The following is a 22547-nucleotide window of genomic DNA, read 5'->3' as shown; positions in this document are numbered from 1 at the left end:
CATTAGATATACTTATATAAAAATGTAGCATTGCACAAGTTGGTTGATTCGTTTTCACTCCAATCTACAACTCAAGTGGAAAAACAAGCCATAAACAGCATACTGAAATCACGCTCAGCAACAACTTTGTTTCTGAAGTATTCAATTTATTGAAAATTAATTGCATTCAGCAACCATTTTAAACTTCCAGATTAGATACCAATATTCTCCCACAAGACAAAATGTGCAGTATGTGAAATTTTAGCTGCAGCAGAAAATAAATCTAGTGTTAGGCATCTATCACCCAATCCTAGCCTGTGCACTACAGTTTATCCTCACGATCCTACTAAAGGCAAGAGGGGGAGAAAAACACTGCTGGCAAAAATAGTGCCGATCTGAATGGCTGAGTTAAAGTCCTGACATGGACTCTGTTTAAGAAACGGATTCTAAGAACTCATGCTTGCCAGAGAGTTAGAGTAAATCGAAACTTACCCACCCGAACGTTGCAGGAACAGCAACACATATTCCGTGTGGGAATCCTGCAGCCCAATGGCATCCATGTGAACTTCACCAGCTTCAAAAATCTCCCCTTACCCCCACCACATCCCAAAACCAGCCTAGCACATCCCAGCCTGCCTAACCTGTTCTTCCTCTCCCACCTCCAGCCGCACCTCCATTTCCTACCTACTAACCTCATCCCACCCCCTTGACCTGTCCGTCCTCCCCAGACTGATCTATCCCCTCCCTACCTCCCCACCCATACTCTCCTATCCACCTATCTTCTCCTCTATCCATCTTCAGTCCGCCTCCCCCTCTCTCCCTATTTATTCCAGAATCCTCTCCCCGTCCCCCTTTTCTGAAGAAGGGTCTAGGCCCGAAACGTCAGCTTTTGTGCTCCTGAGATGCTGCTTGGATTGTTATGTTTATCCAGCTCTACACTTTGTTATCTTGGATTCTCCACCATCTGCAGTTCCCATTATCTCCGAAACTTACCCAATTTTCACTTTGGGATTCTTTATCTGTGCTCATATAAAGTACTGAGGGGGGATGGATTCCTTGCTAATATGTAGCTTCCAGATAATAAAAAGGAACTGCTCACTCTTGATTAAAGCCTTCTATCAGCACATTTCTTTAAATTCCAAACACAGTTAAAGAAGCTTTCCTTTGCAAAGTGAGCATTTTAAAAAATGCAACATTTCACTAAAAGTGACATTTGTTCAAATTGGAGTTCAACAACATCTTGAATTCCTGCACGAAGCATTTCATTCTGACCAATGTACCTGACCATTGGATCTGAGGTAGACAGCTGGGATCAATTATGATGCAATGAGTCACTACATGCCATTTCGAAGGATTTGGTCATTTATTTTCTTATATACACTGCCTGATCTTAACACCATCCACAGTAAAAGTGCAAAAGGCATTAAGTTATGCCCCACCAGAATAAAAAATTAAAATATAAATAACGTTGCAAGTAGTATTATCCCTAAAGAGTACAAGCTCCGAGGAAGGAAATGACTTAACTGAAAAATTCTCCGAATTCAAATACTTCACAACATGCAAACACAATGTGTAGCTCTTTAGTCCATCAAATCCATGCCAGTGTTTGTATTCCATACAAATCTCATTCAAACCCTCTTCCTCCAACCCTAACAACATGACTACTGTTCTTTTCTCCCTCATATTGGTTTACCTTCCCAGAAAACTTATCTACAATATTCATCTCAACTATATTTTCTGGGTGAGTTCCATATTCTAAATTCTACAGATAAAGATCCAAATTTGTACTGGATTTGTTAGTTATGTTGTATATATGGCTCCCAGCTTTGGTCTCACTGCACAAGCGATAACATCTTCACCAAACTCTTTCATAAAGACCTCTACTGGATCACCCCATAGTCACTTGTTTTCCTAAAAATCTCAAGCCTTTTCACAGAAGGCTTGGTAGTGCAAGAGGTCATTCAGCCCATCATGTCTGCATCAGCCCTCTAGGCATTTTGACTTGCTGCCAAACTACTGTCTTTTCTCCACAATCCTTCATGCTGTTTATGTAAAATCATCCATTACTCTTTTGAAAAAGTTCAATTAAACCAGCCTCCACCCCGCTTCCAGGCAGTGCATTCGATTCCAAACCACTCAGTGTAGAAAAGATTTTTATCTCCCCTCCAAGTTGGTTCTTTTGCAACTACTTAAAGAACTATGCCAAATATAGTGAATGCTGGAGAAACTGTGCCATATGACAACTTTTTGACTGGCGTTATCTGTGGACAGAAAAACAGAAGTTTTCAGTCTGGTATGATTTCTTCAGAACTTAAGTTTAGGTGATACCTTATGGCATAACTGTGTTCCAGACGAGCATGCAGTAACATTTAAGTTCTCAAGAATAGCCATATCAGACTCGATGCACTCACTGTTTTTCTCTTCAAAAGATGCTTCCAGTACTTTGTTTTTATTTCAGAATTACAGTATCTGCAGTATTTTACTTTTATTTTAATGTCTTTTTTCCTTAAAACGTGAATCCTTTTATCATCAAGCCATTCAGATCTGGTCAGCCTACATCCAGGATAAAAACAAAAAATGATGGAAATATTCAGCAGTCTATCAGCATGTGTGAACAGAGAAGAGGATTAATGTTAGAGGACCGTGACCTCTCATGAAACCTAAAACATTGTTACTCTTTACTCAGTTGCTGCAAACTCTCAGAATCTCCAAATTTTTCTGTTTTTATTTAGGTTTCCAACGTCTGCAACATTTTGCTTCCAAGATAAATCTCCTATCAAGCCAAGAAATGCAGCTCATGCCAAACTCAATCCTATTGCATACCAATTTAGCATTTTCAATGCAAACTGTTTAGTTTCAGATCAAGCCTGCACTGATTGCTAATTATGCTAATTAGAAGCAAAGCTCCTTAAAAAATTCACGTACTCAATCCCAGTTAAAGTCATACAGCATGGAGACAGACCCTACGGTTCATCTCAACCATGCTGACCAAGTTTCACAAACTAAACTAGCCCCACTTGCCTGTGCTTGGCCTGAATTCCTCTAAACCTTTCCTAATCATGTACTGTCCAAATGTCTTTCAAATTATATAACTGTACCTGCATCTATCACTACTTCTGGCAGGTGAAAGAAGTTCCAGCCTAACCAACCTCCCCCCACAACTCAAAACCCTCCATTCCTAACAATACCCTGATAGAAACCAAGAGAAATGTGAATGCTGTAATTCAAGAACAACAAAAAGTTGCTGAAAATGGTCAGCAAGTCTGGCAGCATCTGTGAAGAGAAAATCCGAGTTAGTGTTTCGGGTCCAGTGGCCCTTCCTCCTAATACCCTGTTAAATCTTTTCTGAACCTTCTCCAATTTAATTATAAATCTTCCCGTAGCAGGACAACTAGAACTATACACAGTACTCCAAAAGTGGCCTCAACAACGACATGTACATCCTTAAACATGACATCCCAATTCCTATATTCAAAAGGTCTAAGCAAAGAAGGTAAGCATGCCAAATGCTTTCTTAAGCACCCTGTCTACCTGTGATGCAACTTTCAAAGAACAACCTGAACCCCGAGGTCTCTTCTGTTTGACAACACTACCTAGGGAACCTACCATCAACTAGAGAAGAAATCCTGCCTTTGTACATTTTACCAAATGCAATACCTTGCATTTATCCAAATTAAACACCATCAGCCAGTCCTCAGCCCATTGGACCAAAGATCCCTTTGTAATATTAGATAACCTTCCTCACTGTCTGTCCACTGTACCAAGTTCGTTGGCATCTGCAAACTTACTAAATCGTGCTTCCCCTATATTGTCATTTATATAAATGATCTGAATGACCCAACACCAACCATTGCAGAATACAGATGGTCACAGGCCTCCAGTCCAAAAAAACAAATGTTCCGTCACCACCCTGTCTGCTGTCAAGACAATTTTGTATCCATGTGGCAGGCTCTCTCTGAATGCCATACGGCCTAACTTTACTAACTAATATACCTTGTGGAATCTTGTCAAAGATTTTACTAAAGTCCACATAGACAACATCTGCCTTCTTCAATCTTTTTAGTTACATTCTCAAAAGACTCAATTAAGTTTGAGACATTTTCCCATGTACAAAGCCACTCTGCCCATACCTAAATCAATCCCTGCCATTCCAAATGCACAAACATATTTCTCAGAATCCCCTCCAACAACTTACCCACTGGTCTATAGTTCTCTGGCTTCACCTTACAGCCTATCAAATACAGGCACAACATTAGCAGTCCTCCAGAACGTCACCTGTGGCTGCTGATGGTGCAAATATCTGTTCGGAGCCCCTCAATTTCTTCCCTAACTGAGTTACACTTGATCAGGCTCTGAAGATTTATCCACCTCCATTTTTTTTTAAGATGCCTAGCACCTTCTGTAATATGGGCTGTTTTTAAGACATCAATATTTATTTTACCTCGAGTTCCTTAGCTTCTAATTTTTTCTCCACAATAAATTGATGTGAAATATTAGGTTAGAATCAAACCCATCTTCTGTGGATGACCTCATTGATCTTTACCAAGACTAATGTGAAAGAACAGTATTCAAAACCATTTCCTGGCTTCTCACACCAATTGTAAATCTCAAATATGAAAATGAAAAGAAAGTAAGCTTCTCTCTGAAACGCCTCCTGAAGTCAACACTATTGAAATATTTCAGAGTTGAACAGGTTTATAGCTAATATATGGCCCAGGAAAGATGGCATATATTTCAGCTGTTACATTTGCAGTTACTATGATTAGGATTTGAGGAGGAATATGGCTGAAATCATACTGCTTTCTAATTAAGGTTCAGTAAGCAATGGTCATCTCTCTCAGTACTGCCTCAGGTAAACAATGTACTTTTCTACAAAATGCAACAGTTGCGTGAAAAATAATGACATCTCCTCCAGCTGAAGGAATAGGCCATATGAATACAGGGGACAAAAATAACACCTGATAACTTTGAGGCTGTTACAGACAAAGTACAATGTACAGCTCCCCATAATGCAGTTTTAGAGCACTTTTGGAAAGTCCCTGGCAGAAGTTAGGCCTGTCAGTCACAGCTCAGTTGGCAAAATACATTGAGACTATCAGCTCCCTTAGGAGAACATACAAAATTGTAAGGTAGTATTTCAAACAAGAACACCCCTTGCCCTCATTTATATTAGCACTGATTCATCTTCATTAAAACAGTACATCCTTTCATTACCTGACCACTGCATGTGGGACCTTACCGGGTGCAAATCAGTTGCCAAATTTCCAAAGCTGCAAAAACTAACCATAATGTCCTGAGGTTATGAATGGCATTATCTAAATTTGAGTTTACTTTAAAAAGCTACACAATGATTGCACCAAGGTGAGTTGCAATATCAACATAGATAGGGGATGTACAGCAAATGACCCTGAATCAAATCCTCTTAATGATGTTTAATTTTCCTTTTCTTTCTAATCAACACAAAAGACTTTAATTCTACCATCACAACCAAATTTGCTTAAACATTGAAAAACGTAGCTAGAGAATTAGCTAAAAAATACACACAATATTTTAGATTTAAATTTCAGTTACATTTGTCAAGCACTGTACAAAGCCTGAATACATACTTATATGTGGAATGCCTTACTGCATCTTTCAGGATGTTTAAAAAGCTTGTCATACACAATTAATTATAATAAAAAGCAGCTGCCATTGGATCACTGAATATGGCAGCCACTTTTTGCACATTTAAGTCACACAATAGCAATGAGATAAGTGGAGAGTTAATCGGTTTACTTGTTAGTGTTGCACTAAGGAACGCTCCACACTTTTACTTGAAAAGCACCATGGCATCCTTACAGAAAAGCCTAGGAAATGCATGGTATGAACTTTGCAGGAGTTGACTGATATTACTCCACAGATGGATGACAATTTCAAGTAGAGTTTTCATTTTAGGAGAACCAAAAGAACTGTGGATGCTGGAAAAGCTCAGCAGGTCTGGCAGCATCTGTAGAGGAGAAAATAGAGTTAAAGTTTCAGGTCCGGTGACCGTTCCTCAGCATGTTAACTGTTTTCTCCTCCGCAGATGCTGCCAGACCTGCACAGCTTAATTTTTGGAGGACGTGCTAGAAAAAACACATATATATAGATATTAGAAATGTGCAAAAAAAAGCAAAAGGCATCTGATTCCACTTGAACTAAGGAAGAACTATAGCTCAAAACTATAACAGACGCAGCAAAGCAATATTATTCCACTTGAAAGTATGTTCACAAAAAGATCATTTGTAAATGTACCTATCCTAATAAAGCTTAAACCAGTTCAATAGAGGAGAACTTCTTTATTCTAATGTGGACAGAAACTTTAACTAACATACACTAATCAGGATAGCAAAGGCTTTAAAAAAATGGAAGCTAGACTGGAAGACAACGGACAGTGGAATGAAGTGACAGGTTGCATTACCTGTCTTGCCCTCAATTTTTCTAAGATTAATCTCTTCCACTAAATTAGTTATTCTAAGTCTTGAGATTTGTTATTGCTTCAATAGCAATGGCATCTCCATCTAGTACAGTATGATTTAATGAGAAAATTGTAAATGCTTACAGCCCTTCCAAATGAATCAGTATTTTTACATGTTGCAGATCACAACCTCCAGTCTTCTATGTTAGGAAATAGCACATGGGAAAATTTGCACTGCGTTGAGTCAGCACACAACAGAGCACTAGGTTGTCAAAGGGATCTATCCATCACAATTTCAGCTCTAGGACTGGAACCTGAATGACCAGATGAGCGCCTCACCATAAAACCTACACTAATCCTAGCTCAAACATGTCTGCGAAATGTCAACCTAATTCCATGGTATTTATATCCACCTGCACAAATTCTCAAAACAAACATGGTTTAAAAAAGCCAGTCAAATTGATACACTAAGAAAGATGATGGGGCATGGACAAGTCACTGCAAGGAAGAATGTGCTTTTATTTCAGACTATCATTGTTGACAGCATGCATAGGGGGAACTTTGTACTAAAAGTGGACTCAGCCCTGTCTAAGGAAAGATAGAGGCAAATCTCATTTCTGGAAACAGCAAGGATATAACTGCATTGAATACCTTAAACTTGATCAGATCAAAACTATACTTGTTTCAAAATCATCCTTGCGTCAACTGAAATACAATTTTTCTCCCCACAAAGATGTCCTTCCCTTATATTTGTCACAAATTACTGCAACTCATTCACGTTCAGCATCAACTTGAACTGTAGTAAACTATATTCAACTTTGGGTTTTTAAAAGTATTTGGAGAGCAAAAAGGAAATACATTTTTCAAATTACAAGTTATCCCATTGAAAGCCACGCCAGAACCATAGAACCACTGTGGAAACCGGCCATTCAGCCCAACAGGCCCACACTGACCAAGCCTCCGAAGGGCATCTCACTCAGACCCATCCCCCTACCCTATCCCTGCATTTACCATGGTTAACCTACCAAGCCTGTGCATTCCTGAACACTATGGGAAATTTAGTGTGGCCAATCCACCTCACCTGCACATCTTTGAACTGTGGGAGGAAACCAGAGCACCCAGAGGCTCTCTGAAGAAGGGTCTAGGCCCGAAACGTCAGCTTTTGTGCTCCTGAGATGCTGCTTGGCCTGCTGTGTTCATCCAGCTTCACACTTTATCATCACCCAGAGGAAACCCACTCGGACACAGAAAGAACGTGCAAACTCCACACAGACACATGGGTGGAATCAAACCCAGATCCCTGACTCTGTGAAGCTGCAGTGTTAACTGTGCCCCTAAACATCTGATATTTTGGGATGACATATCAAAACTCTCAATCTAGGCTCACTTATGTGACACAGAAAACTGACAATATAACAGGAGAAGATATAGCCCATCGCAAACCATATTCAGGAAAGGAGGGAGGAGAGTTGATTAGGTTTGTCACTTGGGAGTCAATAGTTAGGATTAGTGCATTAAACTTGAAGGATGTCAGAATTCAACTTTGTGGCACACTTGCTTCGGAAACTTTCGTCCATGTCTGACTTCATTGTTCCAAAACACTCGCAAGTAAGCACCTGGCGTTCTATTCTCCATAAACCTGACATCATTCAAAACTCTTATTTTTGACATGATTCAGATCAAGGCCTGTTTATTCAATTCCAATGTACTCACTGATCTAAATCAGCTCCTAGTTAAACAACTGATTTTAAATTTTTCACCTTTGTTTTCAAACTCCTCTATGGACTCACCCCTCTCTTCTTCAGTTCGACAAGAAGTTTGCTTTCTTCTAATTCTAGACCCTTGAGCAACCCTGACCTTAAGTTTTTGCACCACTAGGAATCAAGTCCGAGGCTCTGGAACTTTTCTCTAAAAATTTTCAAATCTCTGATCTCCTAAGGTGCTTGTTAAAACCTACAAAATATTTAATCCACTCAAGATGGGCATGAGAGTTAGGCTATAGAATGCTGAGATGACAAGTCTGACTTCAGTGCTGTGCAAATTACTTTAATAAATTATTCTGTCCTTCAGAATTGATTCCTCAAAGCACAGATTAATCAGGCTTAGTCTGCATGGTACGTTGCAGACTCAGTTGAGCTTTTTTAAAGAAGTGATAAGGAGGACTGATGAGAGCAGTGCAGTCGATGTTGTCTATGTGGATTTTACGACTACATTTGACAAACTCCCACGTAGCAGACTAATCACAAAAGTAATGAGATACAGCAAATTAGATCCAAAATTGGCTCAGCAACAGCAAAGAGATAAGGCCGACTATGTTTGAGAATGAAAAGGAGTTTCCAGTGGTATTCCAACGGCACAACGTTGGGTCCCTTGCTTTTTAGATTAGATTCCCTACAGTGTGGAAACAGGCCCTTTGGCCCAACAAGTCCACACCGCCCATTGGAGCATCCCACCCCGACCCATTCCCCTATAACCCACATACCCCTGAACACCGGGCAACTTAGCATGGCCGATCCAACTAGCCTGCACATCTTTGGACTGTGGGAGAAAACCGGAGCACCCAGAGGAAACCCACGCAGACACGGGGAGAATGTGCAAACTCCACACAGACAGACAGTTTCCAGAGGCTGGAATCGAACTTGGGTCCCTGGCGCTGAGAGGCTGCAGTGTTAACCACTGAGCCACAGTTGTTCATACTGTTGTTTGAAATTAAACGAGTGGCATGATTGAGAAATTTGCAGACAACACAAGAATTGGCTACGTAATTGATCATGAAGAGAATTTGTCCACTCCAGAACTGTATCAATGATGTGGTTCAGCAAGTAGAAAAGTCACAAATGGAATTCAATCCGTAAAAGCGTGAGGTGAATATCTCACGATGACATGCAAAGCAAGGCAAAGTACAATAAAATAAAAGGACATCCAAAGGAATTGGAGATGTTGGAGTTCACGTCCTCAGGTCTCCCAATGTGGGAGGACAAGACTAACACGGTGGGAAATAAAACACATAGGAGCGCTTCCCTTTATTGGATGAGGTGTAGAATACAAAGGCATGGATGTGATGCTAAAGAGCATAAAGTAGTTGTTAGGCCACAGCTCGAGTTGTGTACACAGTTCTACCCACTGCAGGAAGGTCAGTATCCTGGAGAGAATACAGAGGAAATCTACAAGAATGTAGCCAAGCATTGAAAATTAAAGCTGAGGACCAGAAAGGCTATGGTTGCTGTCTTTAGAAGAGTGAAGGTTAATGGGCGACTTGACTGAGGTGTGCAAAATTACTGGGAGTCCAGATACTGTGCACAGAAGAAACTACTTATCCTCGTGGAGAGGTCAGTTACCAAGTGGCACAGATTTAAGGCAATTAGTAGAAGAACCAGAAGAGATTGGATAAAGATCTTTGTTTCCCACAGATTGGTGGGCATCTGTAATGCCCTGCCCAGGTTGACGATGGAGGCAAAAGCATTCAACTCACATAAAAGGAACCTGGATTTGCACCTGCAAAGTTACAGACCTTACACTGAATTGTGGGATTAGAACAGGCAGCAAGTTATTTTTTCAGCAGGTGCAAACACAAAGGGTTGAATGGTCTTGTCTGTGCCATAACATTTCAGTGTTTCTATGGCATCTTTTTGGTCAGGCTTTTGGTTATCTGTCCCATTGGGGTCACATTTGAGTAATTCTTCCATTAGCACCTTGAGACAATTTACTGTGATAAATGTATTAGAGGTACAAGTTCTTGATGGAGTGAACTAGTTTGGCAGTTGAGGTTTTCAAAACAACATGTACTCCAAATGTTATGGAGCATTCACCATAAATGATTGCGTGAAGAGAAGAAATTGATGCATTTCTGTGACTGGTGATGGCACTGTTTGAGTAACTTGGGAGTTAATCACATAAGCAGCATACTGGCGTAACAAAATGACTTAAATATGACCTCTCTTTACATCATACAAATCTTCGAAATAAAAGCAGGTGGTCGTCATGTGGCCCTTCAAGTCAGCTTTGCAGTCAAATGTTCATCATGGATGATTGGCTTGTGTTTCAAACTTCACATTCCCACCTACCCTCAATGACCTTTGATTGGCTTCCCTACCAAGAATTACCTTTCTACACGAACAAAAACAGCAATTGCTGGACTGCAGGTCTGGCAGCACTTATCTACCTCCAACTCAAAATCTTAAATGATCCTCCCCTCCATCTTCTCAGCCAGAGTTCAAAAAAAATCACACAACTCGCAGATGCCAAAATATAACCTGCTATAAAAGTAACACCATACTTTTAAACAATGTCTCTAGTTCCGTGCTCACCCACGAGAAATATCCTTTCCACACCAAGCTCGTCAAGATCGTTCAAGATCATGCATACTTCATGCAAGTCTGATGCAACTACACTAAATACACCCAGTGAGAAGGATGAAACATAATACATTGAATATAGTAAACAGTGCCAAACTTGAGGAAAAGAGGTCACACACGAGGAAAATACTGAATATAAATTTTCTCCTCTCGTTGTGCCAAATAGATGGTTATTCTGCCCATCAGCCATCATTTTCTGTTACTACAAAATGAAAAATAAGACACTCCTTCACCTAACCCAAACTAATTAGGGTAGTACTGAAAAGTGAAACATGTTGTCAAAGCTTTTCATCCTATACTCAGCTTGTCAAACTCAAAAATGACTAATGTCAAACAGTTAACAATTTACACAAGAATTTATTCTCCTGTAGTATAAATCGCTGTGATTATTTGAACTGTTTCATTTTTGCATTCATCCTGATAAGTAAATGATGAAAAGCTTTGGCAATATACCTCTCTTTTCAGCAATATTCAAGTTCTTTACTATCAAGCGACAATTACAATAGCATATGAGTTGAAGGCCAATATAATACAAGGACTCAAAATTACTGATCAAAGTATCTCAAGGAGAGAAAAAAATTACTACAGGTTTATTTGCAAGAATTCTTATGAAATGGAGAGTGCAAAATAAAGATTTAGGGTTCTGTCGTCACCTCTTGAGCTCAAACACAAATTGTTCAAATAAATTAGAGGTTCGATACAGGTAAACTTTAATAGTTAAGAACACAACATCAAAATATCACTTGCCATATCTTAAGAGCCTTCAACATCTTAGAACAAACTTATTGCAAATAAGTGACATTTTAATTCAATTGGTGCAAAGTCCTTTGCTGATTTCACTTACTTTTTTTTCTTCTGTAGAGGAGTTGTGCCATCTTTGCGAGGTCGCCCCCGTGGTCGTTTGTCATTATGTACAGGGCTACCAACAGGAGCAGCCACAAGGGCAGCAGATAGCAGTGGCGGTCCTAGGTCGGAAGGTTCCACACTTTTGTCCTCTGATGACATTCTAAAAAGGACGGAAAAAAAAGGTTAGTGAAGGCAATTCAACAAAAGTGAACATCTGATAGATAAATTAGAACTTGACAGATAAATTAGAACCAGACACTTGGATGCTTCTGCAAGCATTTTAGTTCAAACACAACATTGCTCCTTGGTGTGGTTTTGTGGCGATAACAAATTTCACTGATAGCTGCTAATACAGACTTGTTTTACTATAAAGGGTTCTATTGTTTCATTGTACAACTTAGGTATGGCATGCTCTATTATCGAAAAGACTTATTTGCCTCACCGTTTTGGTCATCAACTCCAATAATATACGCTGTCTCATCCATTAAAAATCCATTTATTTTAAGGAGAGCCTGCAGATTAATCAATTTGTCAAAGCAACTCGTCTCAAACAAATTTTGAACAAACAGATCGAAAGAAAGAAAAAAAAATCAACATTGGGTGAGTTATAAAGAAGTGCAGTAGAAATTTTTTTGTGTTTAAAAAAAGCAAAGCATCACTACACTGTATATTTACCTACTTTTCTTACCGGAACGATATGACAGGGCATGCCAAGTTACCAGCAGAAATTAATACCATTAATCTGTGGTTGGCACAATATTTTAGTTAAGGCCTGCTTGTCAAACATTCTTGAAAAAGATGACTAAGCAATATTAACTAACTTTACTAAGTGGGGAAAACAACAAATTAAATTGCACCAGGTTTGAATTTTGTATTGCCAGTTTTAAGTAAGATCACTCTCCAGTTTAATCATTGTGATCTTGTATCATAACTTAATTGACTGAGCTGAACCAGGAGACAGCATATCTTGAATCCACAGTCTTCAGTAAATCAGCAATTGCAAATCAGATTAAGAACTGAATGGATACCTTGAAGTCCCAAGACAGATGCCAGTTAGGTGAGTTATAACTTCACTAAAAACGAGTCGATGCCCAAGTGCAGCCCAAAGAGGTTAAGTCTGGAATTTAAATCAAGTCCTTGTTTGGGGATGTGGAGACAGGAGTGGGGCTGGTGGTGGCAACAAGAGTCTGAAATCCATCCCCCACCACTTTGTACAAGACAACAACAGTTGAGAACAGGAATTAATTGCGCTAGGAATTATAGGAACAATTAAAATCCCAACACCCAATTCGAAGCGCAGCTTGTAGAATTATGACAAATAAAACTATTCAAAAAATTCAAACAAAAAAATGTCCATTAGAGACATCAACTACACAACCTACACATTTCAGTACAGATAATTATTAAAAATCAGGTCACTGAATTTAGTGCCAAAATAAATCCATACACGAAATATATTTTTCACATTTCTGGAGTCTCCTACTCCTGTTATCTGCTTAATTATCTATGATTATTTATAATTGGATGTAGCAAGATTGCAGAGCTTTGATCTGTTCAGTTGGTTGAGAGGTTGTTCAGCTCTAATGGCTTTGCCTACATTAACAGGGGAGAGGCTGCTTTGGTACTTTTTGACAAGTAGCTCATCCCCTAACTGGTTAAAGCCTTTCCATCATCTACAGCATTCTAGTTCACTTTTTATTCTTTCATGGGATGAACATTGTTATGAAGGGCAACTGTTATTGCCCATCCATTAGTAAAACCATAAAAAACAGGAACATAAGTAGGCCATTTGGCCCCTACAGCCTGCTCTGTCATTCAATAGGATCATGAATGATCCAACATTCCTCATATCAACTTTCCCGTCTTCTCCCCATAACCCTTGATTTCCCCTACCAGATCAAAAATCTACCTACCTCAGCCTTAAATATATTGAGACCTCTACCCCCACCGCTCTCTGTGACAAGGAATTCTAAAGATTCACAACCCTCAGCAGAATGCCCTCATCTTAATTTTACATTGCGCTCCCCCCCACCTTATTCTAAGGCTATGCTCTCTGGTGCTTGGCCACCTAATGAGGGGAAACATCCTCTCAGCATTCACCTTGTCAAGCCCCTTAAGAATCCTGTACGTTTCAATGAGATCACCACTCATTCTTTTAAATTCCAGTGTATGAAAAGTCCCAAACTTTCTAATCTTTGCTCATAATCTTGCACACATAAATAGGGTTAGAGTTAGTGGATAACTAAACAACTAACAGGAGTAGAAGACTCCACAAATATCCCAGCCTCAGTGATGGGGAACCCAAAGGACCCAAAGAGATGCACTTACAATCATCTGCAGGCTGGAGTCCCACATGGATGATCCATTTCAGTCTCCTCCTAAGACCCCTAATATCACAGATGCTTCGCTTCAGCCGTTTTGATTCACTCCACACAGTATCAAGAAATAGCTGAAGGCATGGGATAATAATGCCTAACAATATCACAATATCAGTAGCGAAGACCTGTCCTCCTAGCTGTGCCCCTAGCCACGTTGTTCCAACACAGTTATAACACTGACATTAACCATGTGCAAAATGGATAGGCTGTTGTGTTTACAAAAAGCAAGAAAAATCAAATCCAGTTGGTCACTTCCACAGCAACCTCCTCTCAATCACAAACAAATGATGGAGCAGGTTGTCAACAGTGTTATCAAGCAACATTTACATAGTAATAACCAGCACACTGGGTTCTATCAAGGTCACTCCATTCCTGACCACATTTACAGCTTTGGTATGTACATGTACAAAAAAAACTAAACTCCAGATCGGAATGAATACCTTAACGTCAATGTCATATTTTATTAAGTACCAAGAAGCTTAGGAAAAATTCAAGTCATTGGAAATCAGATGGAAGGTTTTCGACTAATTGAAGTCACACCTAGCACAAAGGTTGTGGTTATTCAAGGCCAGTCAGATCAATCTCAGGGCACCATTGCCACAGTTCCTCAGGGTCGTGCCCAAGTACCTTCAAGGATTCAATGACTTTCCTTTTATCACAAGTTCATAAATGGGCATGTTCTCACAGCGATGATCTGCAGCTATGATTGCAGCTCTTCACCAATAACTTTAGATAGGAATATGGAGGAAGTGGAAAACAAATCCTAAAAGATTAAAGCAGGTACGTGTTGTAAAGATGATGTAATATTGCTTCAGGAGGATTTGAAAAGGTCTTATGAGTAGGCAAAATCTTGGTAGTTTGGATATGTGAAAAACACCTGAGGTAATTCACTTTGGCAGGTAAGATACTGGCAAGTGTTCGTGTGTAAAGACACTTGGGCACTCTTGTGAATAAGTCACTGAAAGCTACCACACTGCAGCAGCAAACAGGAAGGCTAACAGAACGTTAGCCTTTATTGAAACTGAATATTGAACAGCATATAGTGAAGTTTTGCTTCAACTGTGTAGAAGTTTGATTAGAATACACCTCAAGAACTGTGTGCAGTTTTGGTCTCCTTACCTAAGGAAGGATATGTAATTGCCATTGAGGGACTGCAATGCAAGATCATCAGACTTGTTCCTGGGCTAGCTGGGCTGTCCTATGAAGATATACAGGGGAAAATGGGCTTGTCTTCTCTAAAGACTCAAAGAATGAGAGGTAATCTCATTGAAACTTGCAAAATACTTTCCAGACTGAAGGAAAAATATACAGGTAAGGCGTTTCGCCTGTCGAGTAGTCCAGAACCAGACAGCACATATTTAAAATAAAGGGGGTGCCATTTAGGCCCAAGATGGGAAAAATTTCTTTCACTTATTAAAATGATGAATTTTTGAAATTTTCTACCCCAGGGGCAAAGTCTTTCAGCACATTTAAGGTCGAGAATGATAGATTTGACTACCAATGGCATACAGGGTTAGGGGATTTGTGCAGGTAAAAGGGATTGGAAGTATTTGAAATGCCACAATTGTACTGAACAGTGCAATAGGCTTGACGAGCTAAACAGACGACTAGCGAGTTTTGAGAAGATTTGTAGCTCAGGTTGAGGTTCTGGATGTGAGTTTGCTCGCAGAGCTGGAAGGTTCGTTTTCAGACGTTTCGTCACCATACTAGGTAACATAATCTGTGAGCCTCCGACGAAGCACTGGTGTTATGTCTTAGAAAGCGGGACATAACACCAGCACTTCGTTGGAGGCTCACTGATGATGTTACCTAGTATAGTGACAAAATGTCTGAAAACGAACCTTCCAGCTCAGTGAGCATAAACAGACGACTTCTGTTCAAAAACAGACGACTTCTGTTCAAAAACAGAAGTTGCTGGAAAAGGTCAGCAGATCTGGCAGCATCTGTGAAGAAAAAAATTCAGAGGTAACATTTCGGGTCCAGTGACCCATCCTCAGAACCCTTTCTACTCCTGTTCCTGATGAGGTGAGGGACTAGAGTCCATCTGGGGATTACGTGGATCTAGAAATAAATGAACGGTCATATGGAATAAGACACAGTTCTGAAAGAGCTGAAAAATATTTAGACCAATTTAAAAAAGACAAAAAAAGCTGCAGGTGAGTTTAGATATTACAAGCTGTGACATATGGTTTAGATGGGTGATGCTTTGGACACGGTGTAGGCAGCCTTGTTGAAAAACACAATGTGGAGTCTGAATCTCAGTCTTGAGCAAAATACCCAAACAATATACTTCTCTGGTAAGCTTGAACACATTCCAGGAAATGAACAGACATTTAAAACAGGAAACAGGATAACGAGCTATGTTACAGTCTGAATTGGATGGGTTCGGTTTTAATAAAGTTATGACAGGTCCAAGTTCAGCTACAACTTGGTTAGTACGAAGCAACAGAGAATCAGACATACAGCGCAGAACTGACCCTTTAGTCCAACTCTTCCATGGTGAGCCGATATCTTAAACTGATCCAGTTCCATTTGGGGGCATTTGGCTCGTACCCCTCCAAAATCTTCCTCTTCAAATACTCATTCAGATGCCTTTTAAAATGTTATGGTATCAGCCCCCATCAACTCCTCTGGCAGTTCACTGCATACAAGCACCTCTCTGCATGAAAATGTTGCCCTCTTGGGTCCCTTTTAAATCTTTACCCTCTCACCTTAAACTAGACGGTGTAGGTTTTGGACTCCCCTATCCTCTGGAAAAGGCCTATTCATTCACCCTATAGATGTCTCTCATGATTTTATAAATCTCTATAAAAAGGTCTCCCCTCAGTTTCCAATGCTCCGAAGAAAATAGCCCAGTTGAGAGAAATTATTAGTACATGAATTTTAGAAGGGACGTATCATTGGTATACAAATTAAATTTGAACCAATGTTTGTAGATGTCATCAACAAGAGAATCAACATTTTGAAAAGTAACAGAATACAGCGTGCAAGGCAAATAGAGACAGATCTGGAGGAAATACTATTGCAGGAGATATGCTAGTCACATTGGAACCGTTATTACTGGAACAACAATTTTTTTTTCTTTATTCATTCACAGGACGAGGGCCTCACTGGCTAGGCAGCATCTGTTGCCTGGAGGGCAGTTAAGAGTTAACCACATTGCTGTAGGCCTTGAGTCACATGTAGGTCAGGTCAGGCAAGGATGGCAGTTTCCTTCCCTGAAGGACATTAGTGAATCAGATGGACTTTTCCAAGCATCAACAACAAATTCATAGTTATCACTGGACATTAATTCCAAATATTTCTTGACTTCAAATTCCACCATCTGCCACGGCAGGACTCAAACCCAGATTGCCAGAACGTTGCCTGGGTCTCCAGATCAACAGTACACAGTGATACCACACGGCCATCACATCCCTGTGGTACTTATCACAAAAGAAAGAATAATGTCAAAAGGTTGTAGTCAGGTCAAGAGAGGATAATGCATCACAATATTGTTTGAGACTGATCAGGGCAGTTTCAGTGCCGCAAAGTGAACAGAAACCAGACTGAATGGGTTCTAACAGGAAGTGGCGAGGAAGGTTAAAAAAACAAACTGCAATAATTTGTTTCAGAAGTAGTAAGTTCAATCCAAACAAAACAGAATTACACAAAAATCAGACGCTGCCTTGTTCAAGGGCAGTTAGGAACATGGAACAAATACTGGCCTTGTCCATAACGGTCACATTCCAGGATAGATTAGTGTTAAAAAAGTTCAAATCTCCTGCCAGCACTGAAGTTGATGGAGAATGTGAGCCACAGAAAGGAGTCAAAAACAATTATTTGACATTTTGACAAAGTATCCTGTAGAAACAAAATTAAGTGGCAGCATGCATAAACTGGATCACTTTTACATATTCAGATTACAAAATGCTTCTATTAGAATGGGATTTCAGCTCCTCCAAGCTAACGCGGCACCCGAAGCATGGCAGACAATAGCCATCAAGAAGTGAACTCTCGCACACCAAAGACAACTTGCTCCACAAGCCAAACACCAATTCAGTCAAGTGCAATCTCCTGAAGCCAGAACCCATCAGTTCAACAAACCTGTGCAAGTGGCCCAGCTACATTATTGGGCATATCAAGCAGTTCCAGTACAATCTGATTGGCAGCATGATTAAAATCTCAAACAAGGCAGTCAAATCCTTGGCTTGCTGCATTACAATGAAAGGCCAGCCCACCGCAGAAACATCGTGTTGGAGCCAAACAGTAAATGGAATTGGCTCAAGAATGGCTAAATAAGTCAGCTGGTTTTGGCACCAGCTCATTGGTTGCAGCCAGGTTGGTTTGGCCAGGCTGTAGAATCATTACCTGTAGAGGCTAAACAGATGTCCAAGTTTTCACGAAAATAATCAGTTGTTTCAATAATCAAGTATTCTTGCAAGTTAAAAGGTTAAAGAGACCAATTCAAATGACGCACAGATTTTGAAAGATGTACACAATGTACATCTGAAATCAATATAATCACTTATGCATTAGAAAATGTAATCACATCATTCACACCGCCTATTCTTAAAAGTAATCTGAGAGTTGGTTCTATACATGTCTTAAAAGACAGAACAATTATAATACAGAGCTCACATTAGCCCAAATAATGTTACCAGCCTAAAATACAAGCGGTTTGCAGAAATGACAGACTGCCCTCAAAAGGGAAAAACAAATTGGCCCCTGCCTGGCTTCCCCCATGGAAATCCTCGACTTCTGGCATTGAGATATTCCAGTATGTTCAACTCAAACTTTGGTCAGAGTTATTAGAGAGCCAGGGTGGGGAGTGCACCTTGAAATGTGTCAATGGGACTGTATTCAAATCTAGTGTCTTTAAAAGGACCCACAAACTGGGTCAGGTGACCTCTCAAAGGTGAAAGTGATCTAAATTTGGTATTTCCAGCGGAACTCATGTTCCGTGCGATCACAACACTGGCTGAAGTACAGTACGTTCTTCTTCACTTTGCAGAGTGTCCTTTCCAAAATGCCCAAGCTATAGATACATGTTAATGATGACCTAAATTACTAATTTCAGATAAAACACTTTCATAATAGCTAGAATGGACGGCTTCAGTTTTTATTTGGTGACCAGCAGTCATTTCTACCCAGAATGACAAGGGTAGCAAACACATGGAACACCATCACTACTTGCAAGCTTCCCTCCTATCAACTCACCATCATGTCTTGGAAATATATCACTATTCCTACACTGTCACTGGGTCAAAATCTGAGAACACCCTCCCCAGTAGCACTGTCAGGCTATCTAAACTAAATAGAATGTTGTAGTTCGATAGAAGGCAGCTCACCATCATCTTGTCAAAACCCAAGATCTTAACAAGATGGACTTCAATGATAAATGTTTAACAGCTTTACAAAATCAAATGATTCTAGAAACCTAATGCACAAAAAATGCCAAAAACAAACTCAGCAGGTCTATGCCACAGAAAAACATCATATTGGATTCAAAACATTAATACTGTTTCATACTCCATGGATGCTGCCAGACCTGTAGGATTCCTTCAGCACTCTAGTTCACAACAGCTATCTAACAGCATCTCATCCAAACTGATATTTCATGGAACCCTAAACAATGATGTTACTGGGTAATTAAACCCCATCGTGTATATGAACAAAGGCATTTGGAAATTGCGTTATAGAATGCTTTATTGCTAATTTGAGAAACTTTAAGTATGCTGATTTTACATCATATTTGCAATTGAGCGCACTTCAATCTACAGCTTCAATAAGTCTATGCTCACTTTGTTTTAGGAACACTAAACTGCTTACCACATAACAAGCTTGAAGTGGCACATTGAACATATGCATATAAGTAACAAGCTATAATTTGTACTGCACAAATATAATGTGGCTCAGAAACACTGCAACACCACCAGGATGGGGATGTCAAGACTGGGCCAGTTGGTAACCTTTTGAATGGGTATCCTGACATGAAAACATTTTGATTAAGAACAATGCAATAATAGCCCATCTGCTGTCATACCATAATGTCCAAGCCACCAAAACAAAGAATACTCTTGACAGTTCGAATGGTGTTGTTAAAAATGTCAAATCACATGCTGCATTTCAAAAATCCAAGTAATATGAGAATTTTCTTTTTATAAAATGCGAACAAAAAACTTATGATCAAGAAGCACACAGCTGGACTCCTGATTTTGGAAATTATTTGGCTTAACCTCCCTTTGCAAGTTCAACTAATTCTTCAGCTACTAGAGAGTGGTCAATAGAAAAATACTGCATTCCAAATAAAAAAACTTCCCTAGTGGACAAACTAAGTTACTGATACAGTAATCAGAATCCAAAACAGATGGTGAAGGTAGTTTAAATGTCAGTATGAAAGTACATCGACTTTCATATGCACTGTACTACCCCAGCTGAAGTGATTTTTATGGCGATGTGAAGGTGGCCTATGTAGAGACGATACACAAAATGCCCGGTGTACCAGACAGGATGGATGAAAAGAATAAAGAAATTGGTTCCCAAATTTTCTCTTGGTGTCACTCCATTTTCGCGCCTCAGACTTTGAGACACCCTGGGTGAAAATGTGAAAGAGTGTGATAGTTATCAAACAAGTGGATGTGCGGCTCTGGTCAGCAAGCTTGGAGGGGACTCCATGGAGGGGTGGTGGCAGCAGCTTTGATCATTGAGCACAGAAACATTGGAAATAGGAGAAGGTCACTTGGTCCTCTGAGTCTGCACCATCATTCAGTATGCTCATGGGTAACCATCCAACTCAATACCCAGTTCCCACTTGTTTTCAAATTCATTTATGGAATATGGTGCGATGTTGGATGGGCCTGCATTAATTGCCCATTCTAGTTGCTCTTGAGAAAGTAGTGGTGCATTGCATTCTTGAACTGCTGCAATTCATATGCTGTCAGTCAACACTGTTAGCGAGGGCGCCCAGGTTAATGCCATGTGGTTTGTCTAGTGCCATTAGACTTCAAGACTTCGCAGCCAATGTAACTGAATGGCTGCAAAGCCATTTCAAAGGGCAGTTGAGTCAACCATGTTCTGTGAGTATGAAGTCACATGTAGGCCAAACCAGGTGAGGACAGCAGATTTCTTTACCTGAAGGACATCAATGAAACTGATGGATCTTTTCAACAATCAATAGCAGTTTCATACTTATCATGGCAGGATTCAAACCTGGGTCCCCAGGCCATGAGATGAATTTCTGGATTAACAGTAATATTACTAGGCCATCACCACCCTTAATCCCCCTTAGCTTCAAGTGTTATACCCAACTCCTCCTTGAAATCCTATAATATTTTGGCCTTGGCTGCTTTCTAATGGTAGCAAATTCCAGTCTCCCCATTCTGTGGGTGAAGAAATTTCTCAACTCAGTCCTAAGCTGTTTACCCCACTGCTGTAGACAGTGACCCCAGGTGTGGACTGACCCACCATCAGGACCAGCCTTCCTGTGTCTACCATTTAGTCCTGTTAAGAATTTTATACATCTCTATGAAATCCCCCCCTCATCCTTCTGAACTGGATTTACAGGCTTCCAAAGCCCATGCAATGAAGTCCACTATTAAATCTGCAGGAAGTATAATTCTAGGTGTTAAGTTGAACTTCAGAATTAAGATTCCACTACGTGCCAGGACTCACCACAACAGGGTTAAACTCTGTATCTTTGAATAAAGTGTCCGAAGTGCTACTACAAAGTTCACCTTGAATGAGGTTAAGGAAAAAGACACATGATGGATCGCAAAATCCTTAGTGTGGAAGCAGGCCATTTTGCCCATTAAGTTCACTCCACTCCTCTAAAGCCCATCCCACTCAGATTCACATCAGTACCCTATCCCTGTAACCCTGAATTTCCCATGACTAACCCACCTAGCTTGTACTTCCTTGAACACTACAGGCAATTGAGCATGGCCAATGCACCCAACCTGCACATCTTTAGACTGTGGGAAGAAACTTAATCACCCAGACCGGAGGAAGAACATGCAAACTCCACATATACAGTCGCCTGAGGCTGGAATCACTCTGGATCCCTGGTGCTGAGGCAGCAATGCTGACCACTGAACCAACATGCTGCCCCTAAATCTATGGAAGTTCTTAAAATGCACTGACCGTGATTGACTCAGAATCCTACTTTCAGGTATGCCATAAAATTAGAACAGACAATTAGAACAGTTGCTAAAACCAAATAGAGGAAATGACAAAGGTTGGGAAGCATTCTGAAGGGTCACTGTACTCAAAACGTTAACTTTCTCTCCACAGGTGCTATCAGACCTGCTGAGTTTCTGAAGGAATTTCCAGTTTTGTTTCAGAGGTATGGGAAGTCCTTCTTTGCTCAAATAATTGTAAAGTATTTTCCAGATAGAAATACTGCAAAAGAAACCTTAGTCAAGAGAGAGGCAGGTGTTATTCATTCAAAGATTTATTAAAATAAAAATCAAATTGTGTCACGGCCAACAGCTGATGCTAAGACTTAAAACCAGTCAGTATTGAATAAAAGTGAGGGATTGGATATGGCAGATTAACATACTGATCATCAGATTA

The 22547-nt window shown here is 40.1% G+C and overlaps 1 protein-coding gene across 13 annotated transcripts in view; it reads right to left on the bottom strand.

Moving 5' to 3' along the window:
* Positions 1 to 22547, bottom strand: part of kmt2ca (lysine (K)-specific methyltransferase 2Ca) — a 489348-nt gene that overhangs the window by 397859 nt on the left and 68942 nt on the right. For all 13 annotated transcript variants that reach the window (XM_059639788.1, XM_059639789.1, XM_048520987.2 and 10 more), the window contains exon 2: positions 11615 to 11776. In XM_059639788.1, coding sequence (XP_059495771.1) covers positions 11615 to 11775 — 161 coding nt within the window. In that variant the 5' untranslated portion in view covers position 11776. The remainder of the gene's footprint in view (positions 1 to 11614; positions 11777 to 22547) is intronic.

Source organism: Stegostoma tigrinum, chromosome 2, assembly GCF_030684315.1.
Source record: "Stegostoma tigrinum isolate sSteTig4 chromosome 2, sSteTig4.hap1, whole genome shotgun sequence".
Taxonomy (NCBI): Eukaryota; Metazoa; Chordata; class Chondrichthyes; order Orectolobiformes; family Stegostomatidae; genus Stegostoma; species Stegostoma tigrinum.
Note: the sequence above shows the minus strand (reverse complement) of the source record. Positions and strands in the feature narration are given on the sequence as shown.